General features: G+C 39.3%; 1 protein-coding gene across 3 annotated transcripts in view; it reads left to right on the top strand.

Annotated features, from left to right (window-relative positions):
- Positions 1 to 18,857, top strand: part of LOC143018978 (tripartite motif-containing protein 2-like) — a 64,545-nt gene that overhangs the window by 24,941 nt on the left and 20,747 nt on the right. For all 3 annotated transcript variants that reach the window (XM_076174656.1, XM_076174655.1, XM_076174654.1), the window contains one exon: positions 13,082 to 13,188. In XM_076174656.1, coding sequence (XP_076030771.1) covers positions 13,107 to 13,188 — 82 coding nt within the window. In that variant the 5' untranslated portion in view covers positions 13,082 to 13,106. The remainder of the gene's footprint in view (positions 1 to 13,081; positions 13,189 to 18,857) is intronic.

Raw genomic sequence — 18,857 nt, 5'->3', positions numbered from 1 at the left:
TTCTAACATATTTTTGTGTTCTCTCTCTTTCCACAAAGCCGTTTTAGGAGGCACATAATTTACCACAAACTTCCTGCTCTTCCCATCCCTGTCCACCACTTCCATCATAATCATCTCCATTCTTTCCATATGTGACATTCCTCACATTTATATCCTTCTTAGTCAGGAACATAACTCCACCCCTTTGTTTTACCTCTCTGTTTCTAATCCAAGAATTATATGCACCATGTCCTACATTGTTGGGTGGTAGTGGACCTTTCAATTTTGTCTCTACAATTCCCATCATGTCCGGTTCTTTTTCCTTCAGGTAATCATTGAGTTCATTCAATCCTGTTATTAAGCCATCTATATCCGTGCAAGACACTTTTAATTTTCTGTCACCTCCATTGTGTTTTCTGTTTCCCTTCCGTTTTTCTCTGGTATGAACCACTTCCTCACTTTCATATCCATTATCCTATAGAATTTCTCTTTGACTCTGCTCTGTTCTCATTTTTTTCCTTAGCTTCTATTTTTTTTTCCCTCATCCTCTCTTTCCTTTTTATTCAACTCTCTTTTTATCCATACCTGTTTATACAAATCACTTTTTGCTAGTTTCCCTGTTTTTGCTAAGATATTCTCTGCTGTTGTTTGTGACCTAAATCTAACCGTAATTGGTCTGGTCTTATCTGTATTGTATTTCCCTATTCTATATATTTCTTCAATTTCTTCCCTGTTTCTTGTTCATCTTCTTGAACTACTACTAATATCTTGTTTACTTTTTCCTTCTCCTTTACTCTTGTAGTCCTATTTGGATTATGCTTCTCTTCCATTCCTAATATAATTATACATTTCTTTTTGTCCACTATCTTACTATATTCTCCTTCTCCCTCATCACATTAATAACTGTGTCCTTAGTTTGTTCTTTCATCTGTTGTTTTACTATATCTCTTAATTCAATTTTGTTGTTCTCTTGGACTTTTCTCCAACCCTGTACCTCTTTTCCTATGGACTCTATATTTTCTTTATTATTATTCTTTAATTCCTCATTCTCATCTTTTCTTTTAACTGTTTTTTTAATTCTTCTATTTCTTTATTTAGGTTTTGGTTCTCCTTTAGTTCTTCCACTTTATCAACTCTTTGTGTAATCGGTGTAAGTTGACTGAACTGAACCTCCCACTCTTCGTTCATTTTCTCTAGTTTTTCCTTTAGACTTGCCGGGGAGGTTGTCATCCCCTCCCTCATTAAATCCATGGAAATAATTTTCTTCACCTTCCATTGTGCTGCTCTTATCTATATTTCTAATTTTTACATTTTTACTAATCTCTTCGATTTCACCTCTATCGTCTGCTCATCTTTTGTTGATATTCCTTCTGATTTCCGGGGCCCATTTGCCCCCTTCCTCATTTTCTTCCATTTTCTTTAGTTCCCTTCCCTTCTCCTTTTTCTTCACCTTTCCTCAACATCACAAGCTTTCCCCTTCCCTACTAATACAACACAGGTATTCCCTCATTGTTGAGGTCCATGAAATTTGAATTTTTTCCTGGAGTTCCATACTTCGCTGTCACTTCGACTGTCGTGTGTGTGTGTGTGTGTATATATATATGTATATTATATAAAAAAAATGTATATATATATATACATATATATATATACATGCACACACACACACACACATATACATATACACATTGACAGAAATGCACCCCAAATTATTTGGTAACGCATTACCTGTCCGGTGATAATGCACCCAGTTCTGCTATTATTATTGTTATCATATTTTAATGATTATCATTGTTGCCTTGAGTTTCTCTGGCTGGAAAGCCACAATCCCACTGTAGCCAGCAAAGGTCCTTGGTCCATCCCATAGATCTCTGGTAAGAAACTTGGTACTTTCATTAATGCAGAACTGTGTCAATATCACGGACTAGGAGGAGGAGAAGGGGAGCAGTCACCCATTTCCAGCTCAACCTATACTTGACTATCAATTTAAGGGATTTCAGATGCGAGGGACAATATTCAAAGCCTATTTTCATGCAGCAGTATTCATGGAAATGATAGTACTAAGTTGGATCAGGACGGGTGCATGCCTTGGCTGGTTACCTCCCTTATATGTGGGAAGAAGCCCTTGATGTATAGATAGACATTGTGAATACATGACAGAGTCTGTGAAATCTCCAAGTACACATAAAAAGATTGATGGAAAATATTGTAGTTGAAGTTGACAGAGATCTTGGTCCCAGTCCAGGGACCAAGTGCAGGACCACCACTAGTAGATATCTAACATTGATCCCTATGTCATGTTTTATGTACAATATACATGTATGTGTGTGAGGGTTTGCTGAACTCTAAAGATATTTCTTGGTTCTTAATATAAACAATGAATGAATGATTAAATAGGTTAGAACAATAAAAATGGGAAGAATAGCTAGATGAATTAATATGCAATGATAATAATAAGAATAGGAAGGATGAGCCTTTTTTTTTTGTCTTTTAATGTAAAACCTTGACCTTAATGCAAAACAACATAGAAGACCAGATGAATAATCCTCATGCACCATTCGTTAGCAGACGTCAAATGCCGAAGATGCATTCACCACACAGAACATGTTATCTTGCACTGCCATGCACCTACTGACTCTACAACACGAAAATATCTTCCCTGATGACTTACAGGTTGAACTGGTGGCTGTGGCCAGTTTCCTTGCAAGGTCACTTGCAAGGAGAACCCTGGACAGTGGCTTGATTAATTGCCATACATCAGTCTACTCATCCACTCTATCTTAACCCATTCAACTCCGATGACAAGATGTCTTGTCATTTGGTCAAATAAAACAAAAAATCATAAAACACAAAAATGTTTGATCAAACACCAGAAAAATATGACGTCCGTCCTCGCTTCGCTCGCGAGCGAAGCGAGGATTGACGTCATATTTTTCTGGTGTTTGATCAAACATTTTTGTGTTTTATGTTTTTTTGTTTTATTTGACCAAATGACAATAGATCTTGTCATCGGAGTTGAATGGGTTAATTTCACTTCCAACTTGCACACTCAACCTTCCTACTAACCAACTTTTTTTCCTCATGTTTTAGGTACAAGGCTACATGTGACAAGCATATGTTCATTTATACAGTAATATTAGGATTTGAATATGCTATTTCTACTTTTATCACCATTTAAATGGCCTTCCATGTGGCCCATCTGGTGGCCATTGCTGGTTACTTGGGAGCCATGGTTCTTCAGCAGGAGAGACCTGTGAGACCTGGGGGAATAGATTGATTGTTCATTTATGTCATGATACTACTATGTAAACAAGCACACATACCATATTTAATCTGATGCAAAATCTCTTATACCAGCTATAAGTACTGACAGTTATGTAACATCTTCACTCTCCACTGCCTTCCACTAACATCCATACCTCCTGGCTCCATTTCTCTCTCTCTCATTTCCTATCAATCACCATATGACTTTTCGCCTTTTCATTCACTGTATTTTCTTCTCCTTATTGTGAGAAGTGTGATCAGGCTCTCTTTCTTACATCCACTTTTTTGTTTCTTTTGTTTCATTCCTCTGTTCATCTCCATATCCACACTTGCATCCAGTGACCCTTCACCCCATCCATCCACCTCATACTTGATCTTCTCAAGTTCCCTCCAGCCACTTCTGCTTTCCACATTGTAGTTTTCGTAAGTCGTTCTTTCTACAAGCCCAAACCACCTCACCATTCTTTAACCAACCCCATATGCCAGTTCTCTGTTTCACATTCACATTTCTCCCATTTATCCATCCACATAGCTCCCACCATACTTCTTGAATGCTTCATTTCAAACATAGGCTCTGCTTTTCTACCTCCTTCAAATGCCAAGCCTCTGCTCCACAGAGTGCCGTTGTCACAATCACTTCCTTGTCCAGTCTCCATTTTGCGTTCATCCTTTGTTACCTATTTTACTTTACATATTTCATCCCCCCCCAAAAAAAAAAAATATATTTACCTCCCTTATTTAATTCAGTTCCACCCCCACTCCACTATTCCCTACTACATGTGACTCCAAACACTTTCCTCTAAGCTAACCCTTAAATTTCATATCCTGTCTACTACCAAGATCACCCCTTTGTACATTTCATCACTTTAATCCATGTTTACATTCATCTTTCTTCCACATACCCCCCTCCCAAACTCAGCCACTAACTGCTTAAATCAATGCTCCACCTCAGCTACAAGCAGTGTCATTCACAAACCGCAACTGGCGTACTCATTCACTAACTCTTAACCCCTCCTACATAGCACCTTCGCTTTTACTTCCCTAACCACCCTATCGATATACAGTACGTTGAAGAATCATGGTGAGATTACACAAGCCTTTTGCAGTCTTCTGTGCCTCAAATATATCACTTTCTCTCCATTCTCTACACTCACACAAGCTTCTCTATTCACATAAAACTTTTGATTGATCTCAACAAATTCCCCGTACACCATACATTTCCAACACATTCCGTAACTCGCAGTAAGATGAAACGATGGTAAAATGTCGACAGAAGTACCGTATTTCCCGTCATACTAAGGACGAAAATATTAAAGAGAAGGTTATTGTAGTTCCATATTAATGTCTCGTTTGAGAGCTCCGCGACTATAGTACTTCTGTCATTTTATTGATTATGGGTGATAGCTTTGAATCCGAATTGTCGAGGGGAAACGCAAAAATGTCAGTTAAACACCGCCTTCTTCCTCCGTTCGTCATTGTCGTGCTAATGGCACGTCAATATACATGAATACATATGATCACTGGTTTTATATATATATATATATATATATATATATATATATATATAATATATATATATATATATATATATATATATATTCCTTTATTTATATATTGTATATTGTGCGCTGTCAAGATATATATATATGATATATAAATGCAGCTAATAAGCCAGCGTTTTTCATTAATCTATTATTAACATAAATGTTTTCGATCCTCGGCACCCTCAGTTGCCAGGTATAGCCCAACACCTGATAACATATAAAAACAGATGACTGTATTTGTTACACGACTACAAAGAGCACTACGTATAATGTATTTCAGTGCTCCCTGGGGGATATTTAGGCACTCGCAAAAGCAGATCTGTAAGAGTTGCCAAGCTGCAAATGGCGAATTAGATTATCAAAATAATGTCTGAAAGACAGTAATAAAGTGTAAATAGTTGTAAATTAAAAAAGGGAGAGGGATACATGATCATGATTATTACTACACGAAAGTATGAGTACAAATTATTTTGTGTTCGGGTTTGGACCATACCCACTTCTGAAATTAGTTTTGTCAAATGACACGCAATATTTAGTTTTAAATTCATTTCATTAGAAATGAAAATATACGTATGATTCGTCGGGAAATAGAGTAATGTATCGCTGATATGATAAATTTATGTAATATACCTAATAGTTTGATATATTCCCGGATATCTAAGGCATTCCGAAAAATAGTAATACTCCCAAATGGATGACGGACAGATTGAAACGAGATCGGAATGAAAAGAGGACTACGTAAAAATAAAAAACGGGGAAACACACCTTAGATGAAGATATAACGAAATGGCAAAGCTGGTTAATAAGAATACATGTACAGCGAAACGTAATTATGAAATTAAGGTTGCTAGTCAAGCAAGATCCAACCCAAAGGGTTTCTTTCATCTCCATAGAACAAAAAATAAGGAAAGAATAGGACCAATTAATAACGATGAAAATGTTATGATAGAATCGGAGGGAAAATGAGTGAGGAGTTTAACAATTATTTTCTATCGGTGTTTATTAATGCGAGGTTAGATATAGTACCTGACTGGGATCCGATTTTCAGAGGGGAAGAAGAAAGTAGTCTAATATTTGCATTAGTAAAGTAGAAGTAGTCAAGCAGATTGAAAGACTTAAAATTACAAAATCCCAGGGTCCAGACGAAAATTTTCCGAGAATGCTAAAGGAGCGTAAATTTGAAATCTGCGATCAGTTAACTGAAATATTTAATAAATCAGTATACACTGGTTTTGTGCCTACTGCTTGGAGGCAAGCAAACGTTGTTCCTGTTTTTAAGAAGGGAGATAGATCGTCTATATGCAACTACAGGCCAATCAGTTTGATATCGGTTATAGGAAAAATGCTTGAATCAGTAATAGTAAATAGACTCAGAGAACACATCGAAAGACATAATTTGATTCGTGATTCACAGCATGGTTTCTCCAAGGGTAGGTCATGTGTGACTAAGCTATCCTTTTACACTAAAGTATATAAGGCGTCAGATAACAATGATAATTACAATGTCATTTACCTTGACTTTAGCAAAGCGTTCGACAAGGTGCCACACCAGAGACTACAAAATAAAATCAAAGCCCATGGCATAGGAGGAAAAGTGTTAGAATGGATTAGAGCTTGGATTAGTAACAGAAAACAGCGGGTCACCATAAATGGAGTAAAATCTAGGTGGGGAAATGTTACCAGTGGCCCGGTTTTAGGTCCCTTGTTCATTATGTACATAAACGACTTAGACGACGGGATAAATAGTGATGTTAGTAAGTTTGCGGACGACACTAAAATAGGACGCCTAATTAGGTCAGGAGACGACGCAGAGATTCTGCAGGATGATCTTAACAAATTGTTCGCATGGTCGGTGAAATGGCAAATGAACTTCAATATCTCAAAGTGTAGCGTGTTAAACGTAGGGCTACACAACCCCGATAATAGATACAGCTTAGATAACACGGTTTTAGAGAAAACTGAGTGCGAGAGACTTGGGAGTTCTAGTGAGTCAGGACCTTAAAACCAGGAAACAGTGCATTAGCGCCAGGAATAAAGCTAACACAGCATTAGGTTTCATTGCTAGGACGGTAACGAATAGAAATGCAGAGGTAATCATTAAACTATCCAGCGATAGTTAGACCCATCCTTGACTATGCGGTACAGTTTTGGTCTCCGTCCTACAGAATGGACATCATTTCACTAGAATCAGTACAGAGAAGAATGACCAAAATAATACATGGACTCAGAAATTTGCCTTACGAAGATAGGCTTAGGCACCTTAACTTACACTCTGGAAAGACGCAGAGTGCGGGGTGGTCTAATAGAGGTGTTTAAGTGGATCAAAGGCTTTAACAAGGGTGATGCAAACAAGGTCATCATATTAAAACAACAGGGCAGGACTCGCAGTAATGGTTATAAACTGGACAAATTTAGATTTAAAAGGGAAATAGGCAAGAATTGGTTTACTAATAGGGTGGTCGACGAATGGAATAAACTTAGTAACCATGTAGTAAGCGCAGAAACTATCAGTTGTTTTAAGAAACGATTAGACAACTTTATGGATGGGGATGACAGGTGGTGATGGATACGGAGCTGCCTAGTGTAGGCCTTATGGTCTCTTACAGTCTCCTTCATTCTTATGTTATTTCGGAGTGACGAATAACGATTTAGGACATAGTATTATGGATATGGTAACTAACCTGAACTTCTCTCCGATGGCCAGCATTGAGTGCTAATATCTGCTCCAATAGTCCAAACACCAAGGTGACTGCTTCGGCCGTAGCTATTCAGTGTCTCATGGCGTAGGCTTCCCACCCTTTTGACCATACAGAGCAGGCGTCCTCGACCTGTTTATTTGCGTGTATCCCATGTTCTTTTGGCGTTGCTGTTCCTTGGATCCCAGAGAGACACTTCACCACTAAATTTAATCGCTATCCGCAACAACATCCCCTAGTTTTCGGGTTGTGGCCCATTAGGGTGTCTATGGGCCACAGGTTAGGCCACCGTTATATGTAGGGGAACGAAAATTTAAGGTAATTAGTAGACAGGAAAGGTGACGTGCAGAACGAACAGACCTAAAGGGTAGAAGCATCAGTAAACTACAGTCCTTAACAGGACGCTTAAAGCGGATGGAATATATTTATTATTTCATTTTGATTGTTATTTTTATTATTTGATTAAAGTGTGATAATTGGAGAATAACGAGATATAGGCCAAGTTGGAACCATACGCAACCCACTCAAATTGAGGCGTGCGGGGCACTTTCGCGCCAATCTTCCCATCAATGGCGGAAAGGTGGGGCGCGACAGCAGACCCGCCAAACCGCCTCACTCATCATGCCACAGAAGTCGCAGCTCAATTGGCGTCGTGACGGTGTTATTCAACGGATAGAACTATACAAGGATAACGTGTGCCAGTGGCAAGTAAAACATCACCTGTACTAAGACAAATGTCAGGGATGAACTGAGTAGCGTGCGTCATCACCCACAGCAACGATTTACCGTTTGGACACAGGACCCTGCGAACGTGACTCCTTTCATGTATAGTACAATTAGGCAAATACAGTGAAGTAAATTTGGGTAAATATAAATACGTGACATAAATACAGTAATGCATAACAAGAGCAACACCTACACAAAACTGGTAAGTGTATCATACACTTATCAGTTTTGTGTATGTACGCGCACGCGTAGACACGAACGCGCATGTGGGACCAAAGCATTTGTTAATCTAGAAGGCGACTAATCTTGCTGAACAGTTGGGAGTTTATAATAAATTAAACAGTGTTTACGTACGAACCATAAATACAGTATATTTTGAATTGGACTAGATAAAATATTAACGATAATTATTATAATGGATATTAAATTATTGAAAAGAAAAAAAACAGTAACACTCACTTAAGGCGCACACACTCGGCTTGACGGCATAGTGATAGTGTCCACAGTCGCTCCTCCAGCGGCCCGAGTTCGAAGCCCGTCAAGGGCGGGGAGTTGAATGTGTCAGTAAAGTCATAGTATAACCCATAGATATGTCATACATGGGCTCTCACCCGGGAGGGTAATATTTGTCAATTACGAGTCCAACACATGATCCAAGACTATAATTGTGAATCACACACACGCACTACAATAGTAACCCTCATTATATATTGTAGTACATCTTACATAAAACTCCTCTATTGGAATGCACTGCCTGAAAGGCAATCTGATAAATGGGCAGTAGTGCATAGGAAAAAGAATATATACACAGTATATATATATATATATATATATTATATATATATATATATATATATATATATATATACATATATATATATATATATATATGATGGTAGTCAGATTGATTTATATAGGCATTTGTTGTTCTACTGTCATTTAAAAAAAAAATTATCGTTTTCATCGCTTCCTGGCTACGCTGAATTCCGCGGTGAGTTGTAAACACACCCGTCCCGTCGCCTTCGATCTTACGTAATACTTTGACAGGTTAGCAATCTCATAAAGCTCTCAGAAGTGGCGCACTCGACACCACCTTTGCCCCATGTGCTGGCGAGTTTTAACACTAAATTTGGGTTTAGTTTCTGAGGCTGTAATTTACCAATGAGTAGGTTGCTATATTACTGTTAGTCTTTTAATCACATGTGCAAAGAATTATTAATATGTTTATGGTTTTTGTATTTGGTTTGTGAACCATGTATTCCATAAACGTGTTTTTGAACGAGTGTATTGGGCGGTAGTGGGTCGTATAACATGTGTTTTTGCCTGTCGTTAAAGCGGTCATAAATTTGGTTAATGTTCTTTGGGCCAGATGTGCCAATTTGAAAATTGTTTTTCGTTTGGTTGCATTGGCAGTGTAATTTTGTTTAGTTGCCGATTTCATTTGTCTGTATCATGATATTCAATTTGCAAAAACGTCTTCGTCTATCGTAGCCTAGTAAGAGTCTAGCCTTTAGGTGAGAAGATACACTAGTGGCAAAACATGAAGTATGGAACTTGAAGGCAATATTATTATTTATTATCATTATTATTATTATTATTATTTATTGTTGTTATAAGTAATAAATATATATTTTGGAAAGAAATTGAGAGGAGGAGGCAAATCAAGTAGAGAAGAAAAGGTAAAAGGTGTAGATGGAGAGATTATAATGGAACAGAAGGCAGTAAGAGGAAGATGGGCAGAGTATTTTAGGGAGTTGCTAAATGTGAAGGAGGATAGAGAGGGAAAGGTAGTTGCAGTGGGAAACGCTAAGAAAAGGACCGTGATGAATGAGGAAAATAGAGGAGAAATAAGGAAAGATGAAGTGAAGGCAGTTGTTAAGATGATGAGAACAGGTAAGGCACCTGGGTTGGATGGATGCCATGCAGAATATCTGAAGAAAGGAGGTACAGTTATGGTGGACTGGCTGGTGAGGTTATTTAATGTTTGTCCAAAAGAGGATAGGGAACTGGAGAGTGCCTGTATAGTTCCGCTTTACAAGGGAAAAGGGGACAAGTGTGAATGTAGTAGTTTCAGAGGGGTCAATTTATTGAGTGTAGTTGGGAAGGCTTATGGGTGGGTTTTGATTGAAAGGATTAGAAGAGGAACAGAGGGAGTAATTGGTGAGGAACAGTGTGGGTTTAGGACAGGTAAGAATTGCGTGGATCAGATTTTTGTTGTAAGACAGATGTGTAAGAAAGCTTTAGGAAAAGGTAAAGATTTTTTGTGCCTTTATGGATTTGGAAATGACTCAAGGCAAGGGAGACAGGAAGGTACTGTGGGAGGTATTGGAGATATATGGGATAGGAAAGCTGTTAAGAGCAATAAAGAGTTTTTACGATAGTAGAGCTTGTGTTAGAATCGGAAATGGAGAGTGAATGGTTTGAGGTAAAAGTGGGACTTCGCCAGGGATGTGTTATGTCATCTTGGCTATACATGGATGGGGTGGTGCGAGAGGTAAATGCAAGAATAATGGTTCAGGGATTGGAGATGGTTAAAGAAAATGGAGAAAAGTGGGAGATAAGCCAGTTGTTGTTTACTGACGACACTGCGCTTGTAGCAGGATGAGAGGAGGGATTAAGGAAGTTAGTGACAGAGTTTGGGAAGATTGTGAAAGAAAGAAGTTGAATATAAATGTGGGTAAAAGTAAGGTGATGAGATGTATAAGGTGAGAAAGTGGCAGCAGACTGGGAGCGAGTATTAATGCAGAGAGACTGGAGGAAGTGGATAGTTTTAGATACTTGAGTGCGAATGTGGCGGGAAAGGGAGGGGTGGAGATGGAGGTAGAATGTAGATTGAGAAAGGCAAGTAAATGCCTTGGGGGATTAAAAAGTGTAATGAGGAATAAATATTTGGGAATGGATGTTAAGAGGAGATTGTAGGAAGGAGTGATTGTGCCAACAGCACCGTATAGGGCAGAAACATGGAACATAAGAGAGGAGGAGTTTGAATGTTTTTGAGATGAGGTGCCTGAGAAGTATCCTGGATAGAGTGAAAAACAAGGTGAGGAGGAGAATGGGGATGGAGAGGGATTTGGGAGATAGGGTTGATGAAAGAGTTCTGGGATGGTTTGGACACATGGAAAGATTAGTAAAAGATATGTGGAAGGCAGAGGTAGGAGTGAACATGAGGGGGGTTGGCAAGCAAGGATGAGATGGATGGATGGGTAAAAGGGGCATTAGGAAAGAGGGGAATGTCTGTTGAGGAAGGACGGGAAAGGACAGAAGATAAGGGTTGTGTATGGATGATGCTGTGATGCATGAAAAAGAAAGGATGGGGGTGAGGAAGTATATGTGGATAATAAATTGACACAGCCCGAAGGGGACGGAGAGAGGGGCTCGCCGATTTAATTAAATGGCCTTGCTGTGGGTGTGCTATGTCTTGCTGCACTGTTTCTGACCCAGGGCAGTTGGCAAGATGCAGGGATGACCCGTCATCCAGTAGTAGCCAAGATACGAAGGAGGTAGAGGGGTGGATGGAAATGGAGTGTGTGGGCTGGGGGTGGATATTTATGTCATTGTTTTTTTGGCTACCTCCCTTGTTAGGGAGAAAATCTTTGGATGTGTATTATTGTTATTATTATCATTATCAGCATCATCATCATCAGCATCATTATCAGCGTCATTACTGTCATTGGTGATACTTTTTATGCTACCCGGAAAAACACAAGTACATTCGACAAGCTGTTTTAATTACAGAAAATTGGGCAGGTGGCGTCCAAATAACGATAATTAAGTTTCATCTTTGGAGAAAAGTTGAATATCTCTGCTGCAGTAGCTACTGGACTTGCATCAAATATATGTTTTTTTTTGGAATAAAGAACTGACATGCAGTTATTTCAGAATTATGGTTTTCATGCAGTAGCAAATGCGCTCATGAAGAAGCAAAAATGAGATTTCTGTGAATAAATTCGTTAATGGAAATCTATAGATATTGTTATATGATGCGTTCAAATCTACTTTGTGTATTTATATTGAAGAGCACGCTATAACATGAACTGATTATTTACACCCTGTTTTGAAAGGCGCACTACTCCTAATACTGTAGCATGCCTACACCCGGAAGGAATATTCGTTGTATTTATCACCTCACCAGTCTGTCTCACTACAAATCACAACCCGGCAGAATTCCTATTATTTTAGATATGGAAATGTTGTCATGATGAATTGTTTGGCGTGCAGGATTCCAGTGGAAATGTTATAAGAAATGTCGACATACGGCGTATGCAACGTGCATAATGTACCTCCAAGAATTTTTAACGTTCACAGCATGCAGCATGCACAGCCGGTGATGGGGTGTCGAACTACAAAAATTATATTTTTGCTAACACTAGGCGATTTTATTTGACTGGAAAAAAAAAAATAATAGAAACCCCGCTGCTAAAGGTCAAAGAACCTCGACCATGGTGAAATCTGTTCAATTTGCGACTCTCCCTGAAGATACCAAAGTCTATTGAAGACGGTAGTGAAAGTGGGTGGGTGGAGGAGGGTGGAGACTGGGAGGAAGAGGAGGAGCGGGAAATGGGAGACAAGACGAGCTCAGCAAGGCGTAATGTATTCGGAGGTGGATGTTGTAAGGCCTCGCACACGTGAAGAGTGTTCTGTCATAACGGTCGACATAAGCGTTGTCGTCGTCGTTGGCTCACTTGTCATGAAGTCGGGTGGGAGATTGTTGTTGTTAGGCATCTGCTAAAATTTTGTGTAAATGTATGGAAAAGGTGAAAGAAACGAGTGTGATGCTTTATGCAGTTTAAAAGACCAATAATTGTGTAATTTTTGTGTTGCGGAGGATTTTTTGCGAGTGCGTGAGTTTATAGTAAAAGTTTGTCTTTGCAGCCGAGGTGTGGAACGAGAGGAAGTTATGTCATCCACACTAGTCGAGACCGTATCTATCAACTATGAAGATTTCAATGAATCGTTTCTCACCTGTGGAACTTGCCTCTGTAAGTATTGTATTTCTTTACATGAATATTTACATTATTCATTTATCGATTTATTTAGTTGTGCACACCAAATTTTTATACTTTAAATTACCCCTTTAAGTATTTTTCTTGTCAGCAGTACGGTAAGATTGTAAACCACTTTTACTTTTTGTTATTATTTTATTAGTTAGAAATTGATAGAATTGTGATAAAAATTATTCTACAGGAATAACATAAGTTCAAATAATTTAATTGTCTGTATACAGGACCCGTTTTAAGCCGATCTGACCGATTTTATCAAATTGGGCCCCGCTCAGCGGCGACAGTTACCGTTTGAAGCCTTTTCTGTATTCGAAGGGGATTAAACCAATACTGAAAATATGGGATGACGAATGGGAAATTTTCATTACTCATATTTAATTTATTATGCATACTATATTAACAGAAAATTGCCATGTCACTTCTGTCAGCAACCAAAAGGTTACAAAAAGGGTACCGAAAGATAGCATTCGTTTGTTTTTATGGAAGTTACTCTAGGATAAATCCACGTGTTATCATTGTTTACCTGCTATGTTGGAAGGGGCAGCAGTAAAACTAAGGAAGGGCGATTTACGCGTTTATTAATCGGTAAGTTATGCGTACAGAAGAGGGGGGGTGTGCGCTATACGCGTAAAGAGCCTAAAGGTAGGCGCACACTTGTCCGCATCGTACGGACGGCACGCATCGTACGCATCGGATTTTAGTATTCTTTACATTATTTCAAATGGGTCTGCGCGCATTTGACCGCATCGTACGCATCGGACATCGGCAATGCCGACGAGGATCCCCGAAAGAGCATTCAATCCGATGCGTACGAACGATGCGGATGGCATCTACGGCATTTGCCGGCAAATGTGCGACCCCATCGTCAGTTGCAGCCAGAGCGCCGTCGCGGTCGGATGCAAACTTTCTTCTTCGGTATTTATTTTATTTTTTCTGTTTGCATAGCTATGCTTTGCTTGTACATAATATATAATGTTATATTAACTCACTGACTGTTTTTAGATATGTTCCTAAATTTTTATCCTATCTACCTGGTAAATTACCTACTCGAACCTATATTGACCTCCTTTACCTTCTCTATCACATTTCACTGTTCAACATTTTCACAACTTTATACACTAGAAAGATATGGAGTATGTCCTTCCAGAGAGAGCTCAGCTTCACAACTGCGGATGGTGAATGGTCCAATGCCGACAATGTGCGCAGAAAATCCGATCCGTCCGATGCGTGCCGTCCGTACGATGCGGACCAATGTGCGCAGACCCCAAAAACAATCCGATGAGTACGATGCGTGCCGTCCGTACGATGCGGACAAGTGTGCGCCTACCTTAACGTGTAACTGCCGGCGTGGGCTCCGAAGGGGAGCGTCTTTCGCCACACAGGGCAAAGACGTTACCACGCCTAGTATAAGCACGCTTGCAACTCTACCTAGCAATTACACGCCCTGGGCGTGGTTACGTGCATGTGACATCGGCATCCTTCGAATGTCTTTACTTCTACCTATATTCCATGCCCCTAATGGGTGCTTGTTTGAGTGGTCATTCGCGTCTAGGTGGCAGCGTGGTCACGCCTGGTATGTGTGGCCCTGTTTGACCCTCTCGTGTCGCTGGCCATACGAGAAGGGGCCTTGTTGTTGGCCAATAAAAGGGCCCGTGTGCGAGAAGCTTCACAGCTGGGCAGGGCACGCCAAAACACTATTGTGCAGTACACAATGCCACACGGTCATTTTTATAATTGTCGTACTTTAAGTACTTTGTATATTGTGTAAATGCTCTGTTTTCTTCGCGTGATGTTAGTATAATTTATCTTTAAATATTTCATGTTTTGTTACATATTCATGGATATATTGTGCTGTGGCAACATAATTTTACAAAACATTAGTGTATAAAAATGAAAGAGAAAGGGTGGGCTAATATCCATATAAATGACATATGACAGTAATATATAATTGGTGAATGATAACCTGGTTAAAAATATACCAATTGTTGTCTTCCATGAATATATATATATATATATATATATATATACATATATTTATATATGTATTTAGTGTATGATGATTATATGACAATGTTAGAGTGTGTTTGGGATATCATATAGAGAAAGACTACATAAGAACAGTACAAAATTTGCCATGGAAATGGAATTATTAGCTTATGATTAGTTGTCATGAATGTAAACAATGCATCAAAAATGGCTTGTGGGTGGAACAGCGGATTCAGAATATTTTTATTATTTTTCGTGTTCCATGGATTATAAATGCAATGTGATATTTAGGGCTGTAGTTAAGACCATGTCATGTTGGGTTGCCCCACAAAAATCACCGGACATACAGAGTTCAGTGCTTCAACGTAGCGCTAGACCAAACTATTCAGTCCATGGAAAGTAGATTTGAACAACTTAAAAACCATGTAAAATTATTTGGATTTCTAAATAACCAGGAGAATAGTAGGAAGAGTTAAGGATGTACATGTTCTAAGGGGAGAGAGTGGGGGAATATCAGATAATTTTTTAGTGGAAGGTAAGTTGAGAGTGGAGGATAGATGGAGAAAGAGGAAAAGGACAGAAAGTAGGGAGGTGCTTAAATGAGAAACAAAAGGAGGAGTACAAGAAAAAACTGAGAGAGGAGTGGGAGGAAGTGAAGGATAGAGTAGAACTAGGAGTGGAGGAGGAATGTGGATTGGACCAAGGAGGAAGTCACAAGGTGTGCAAAGATGGTGTGTGGAACAAGGAGGATGGGAGGAAATAGAAGGAAGGGTAATAAGTGGTGGGTTGAGGAAGCAAAGAAGGTTGAAGAGAAGAATCGAGCTTTCATAGATTGGTTACAAAATAGAAGAGAATCATATGAGAGGTACAAAGAAAAGAGAAGAGCAGTAAAGAATAAGATAAAGAAGGCAAAGAGGAGAGCAGATGCAAAATTGGGTAAGAGTATGACAACAAGTTTTGAAAGTAATAAAAAGATGTTTTGGAAAGAAATTAAGAGGAAGAGGAGGTGAATCAAGTAGAGAAGAAAAGGTAAAAGGTGCAGATGGAGAGATGATAAAGGAAGAGAAGGCAGTAAGAGGAAGATGGGCAGAGTATTTTAGGGAGTTGCTAAATGTGAAGAAAGATAGGGAGGGAAAGGTAGTTCCAGTGGGAAGCTCTAAGAAAATGGAAGAGAAGTAAGGAAAGATGAAGTGAAAGCAGTTAAGATGATAGCAAGTAATGCAACTGGATTTGATGGGTTCTTTAATGTTTGTCTAAAAGATGGTAGAGTGCCGGAGGACTGGAGGAGTGCCTGTATAGTTACTTTACAAGGGAAAAGGGGACAAGTATAAGTGTAGTAGTTTCAAAGGTATCAGTTTGTTAAGTGTAGTTGGGAAGGCTTATGGAAGGGTCTTGGTTGAGAGGATTAGGAGAGGAACAAAGGGAGTAATTGGTGAGGAACAGTGTGGGTTTAGGACAGGTAGGAATTGCATGGATCTGATTTTTGTGGTAAGACAGACATGTGAGAAAGCTTTAGGAAAAGGTAAGGATTTTTTTTTTTTTTTTTATGGATTTGGAAAAGACTTGTGACAAGCTAGACAGGAAGGCACTGTGGGAGGTATTGGAGATATATGGGATAGGAGGAAAGCTGTTAAGAGCAGTCAAGAGTTTTTGTGGGTATAGTAGAGCTTGTGTTAGAATCGGAAATAGAGAGATTGAGTGGTTTGAGGTAAAGGTGGGACTTCACTAGGGATGTGTTATGTCACCTTAGCTGTTCAAATTATACATAGATGGAGTGTTGCAAGAGTAATGGTTCAGGGATTGGAAATGGTTAAAGAAAATGGAGAAAAGTGGGAGTCAAGCCAGCTGTTGTTTGCTGATGACACTGTGCTTGTACCAGGGTCAGAGTAGGGATTGAGAAAGTGACAAAGTTTGGAAAGGTGTGTGAAAGATGGAAGTGGAATATAAATGTGGGTAGAAGGTGATGAGATGTACAAGGTGAGAAAGTGGCAACAGACTAGGAGCAAGTATTAATGGAGAGAGACTGGAGGAAGTGGATAGTTTTAGATACTTCGGTGCGAATGTGGCAGGAAAGGGAGGAGTGGAGGTGGAGGTAGAATGTAGATTGAGAGAAGCAAGTAAATGCCTTGGGGGATTAAAAAGTGTAATGAGAAATAGACATTTGGGAATGGATGCTAAGAGGAGATTGTATGAAGGAGTGATTGTGCCAACAGCACTGTAAGGAACAGAAACATGGAACATAAGAGATTAGGAGTTTGTAGTAATTCTCTTTACTTACAGTTACTATATGTGTTATAGTCATTGTAAGTAGTAATTATTTCCTTTAAGGTATATGTATTACTTAATCCCTAATATTAATAATTTTATGTATGTAATTTGTGTAGTCATTTCGTTATCACTCTACATAGTAGTTTAGACCTATGTAGTTTCATCTACGTAGTTCAGTCATTACATAAATGTTCTACATGGTAGTACCCCATGTACGCATTCAGCTTTGGCGCTGTTGCCATATCTATATTCCATAAGAATTCATGAATTTTGTTTAACATTACCTGTAATCATTTTGCATGCAGTTTCTTCATTTATGTATAAGTATTTCCTTTATCTTATTATATCTTTGTTATATGTTTATATACCTATCTATATTATCCTACCTACAAGTTCCACCTGGCAACAGGGTGCCAGAAGTGTGTCAGTGTGTCCTACCCATGCCTACACCTGAGGATGTTTGGCATTCACCTCTTGTAGTGGCCAGTCATGGCTGAGTCAAAATAATAAAAACAGTAAACATTTCCATATTATTTAGCTTTACCATGCTGGTGACTCACCACCACAAGTTTGAATGTGTTTGAGATAAGGTGCCTGAGAAGTATGATAGGGATTACTAGGCTAGGTTGGATAGAATGAGAAATTAGGAGGTGAGGAGGAGAATGGGGGTGGAAGGGGAGTTGGGAGATAGGGCTGATGAAAGTATTGGGATGGTTTGGACACATGGAAAGAATGAGTGAAGAAAGATTGGTAAAAGAAGTGTGGAAGGCAGAGTTAGAAGAGTGAACATGGGGGGGCAACCAAGGATGAGATGGGTGGATGGGGTAAGAGGGGCATTGGGAAAGAGGTGAATGTCTGTTGAGGAAGGGCAGGAGAAGACAGAAGATAGGGGTGAATGGAAAATGGTTGTGTATGGATTATGCTGTGATGCATGAAAGGGAGTGGGTGAGGGAGTATGTGTAAAAAATAAATTGACATAGCCTGAAGGGATATCTCCCCATATTCTCCATTTCTACATGAGGGGACAAAGAGGGGGGTCACCTATTTAATAAAGTGGCCTTGCTGTGGATGTGCTGTGTCTTGTGACACTGCCTCTGACCCAGGGCAGTTGGCAAGATGCAGGGATGACCTGTCATCCAGGAGGACCCAAAATAAAAGGGAGGGGGTGGGGTGAATGGGAGTTGAGTATATGGGGATGGAATGGGTGATAGTGGATTTTTTGGCATTGTTTATTGGTTACCTTCCTTGTAAATGGGAAGCCTTTGGTATATGTATGTAAAAAGCTTCCCTCTCCTACACTCTTCTCACTTCCAGGCCCGTGTAGACTCCCTTCCCAGTTTCACCTTCATCCACATTAACCATGAAGAAACTTTCACTCCACCACATGCTTACAT

Source organism: Oratosquilla oratoria, chromosome 36 (genome assembly GCF_046742065.1).
Source record: "Oratosquilla oratoria isolate Oo_2021 chromosome 36, ASM4674206v1, whole genome shotgun sequence".
Classification (NCBI taxonomy): Eukaryota; Metazoa; Arthropoda; class Malacostraca; order Stomatopoda; family Squillidae; genus Oratosquilla; species Oratosquilla oratoria.
Note: the sequence above shows the minus strand (reverse complement) of the source record. Positions and strands in the feature narration are given on the sequence as shown.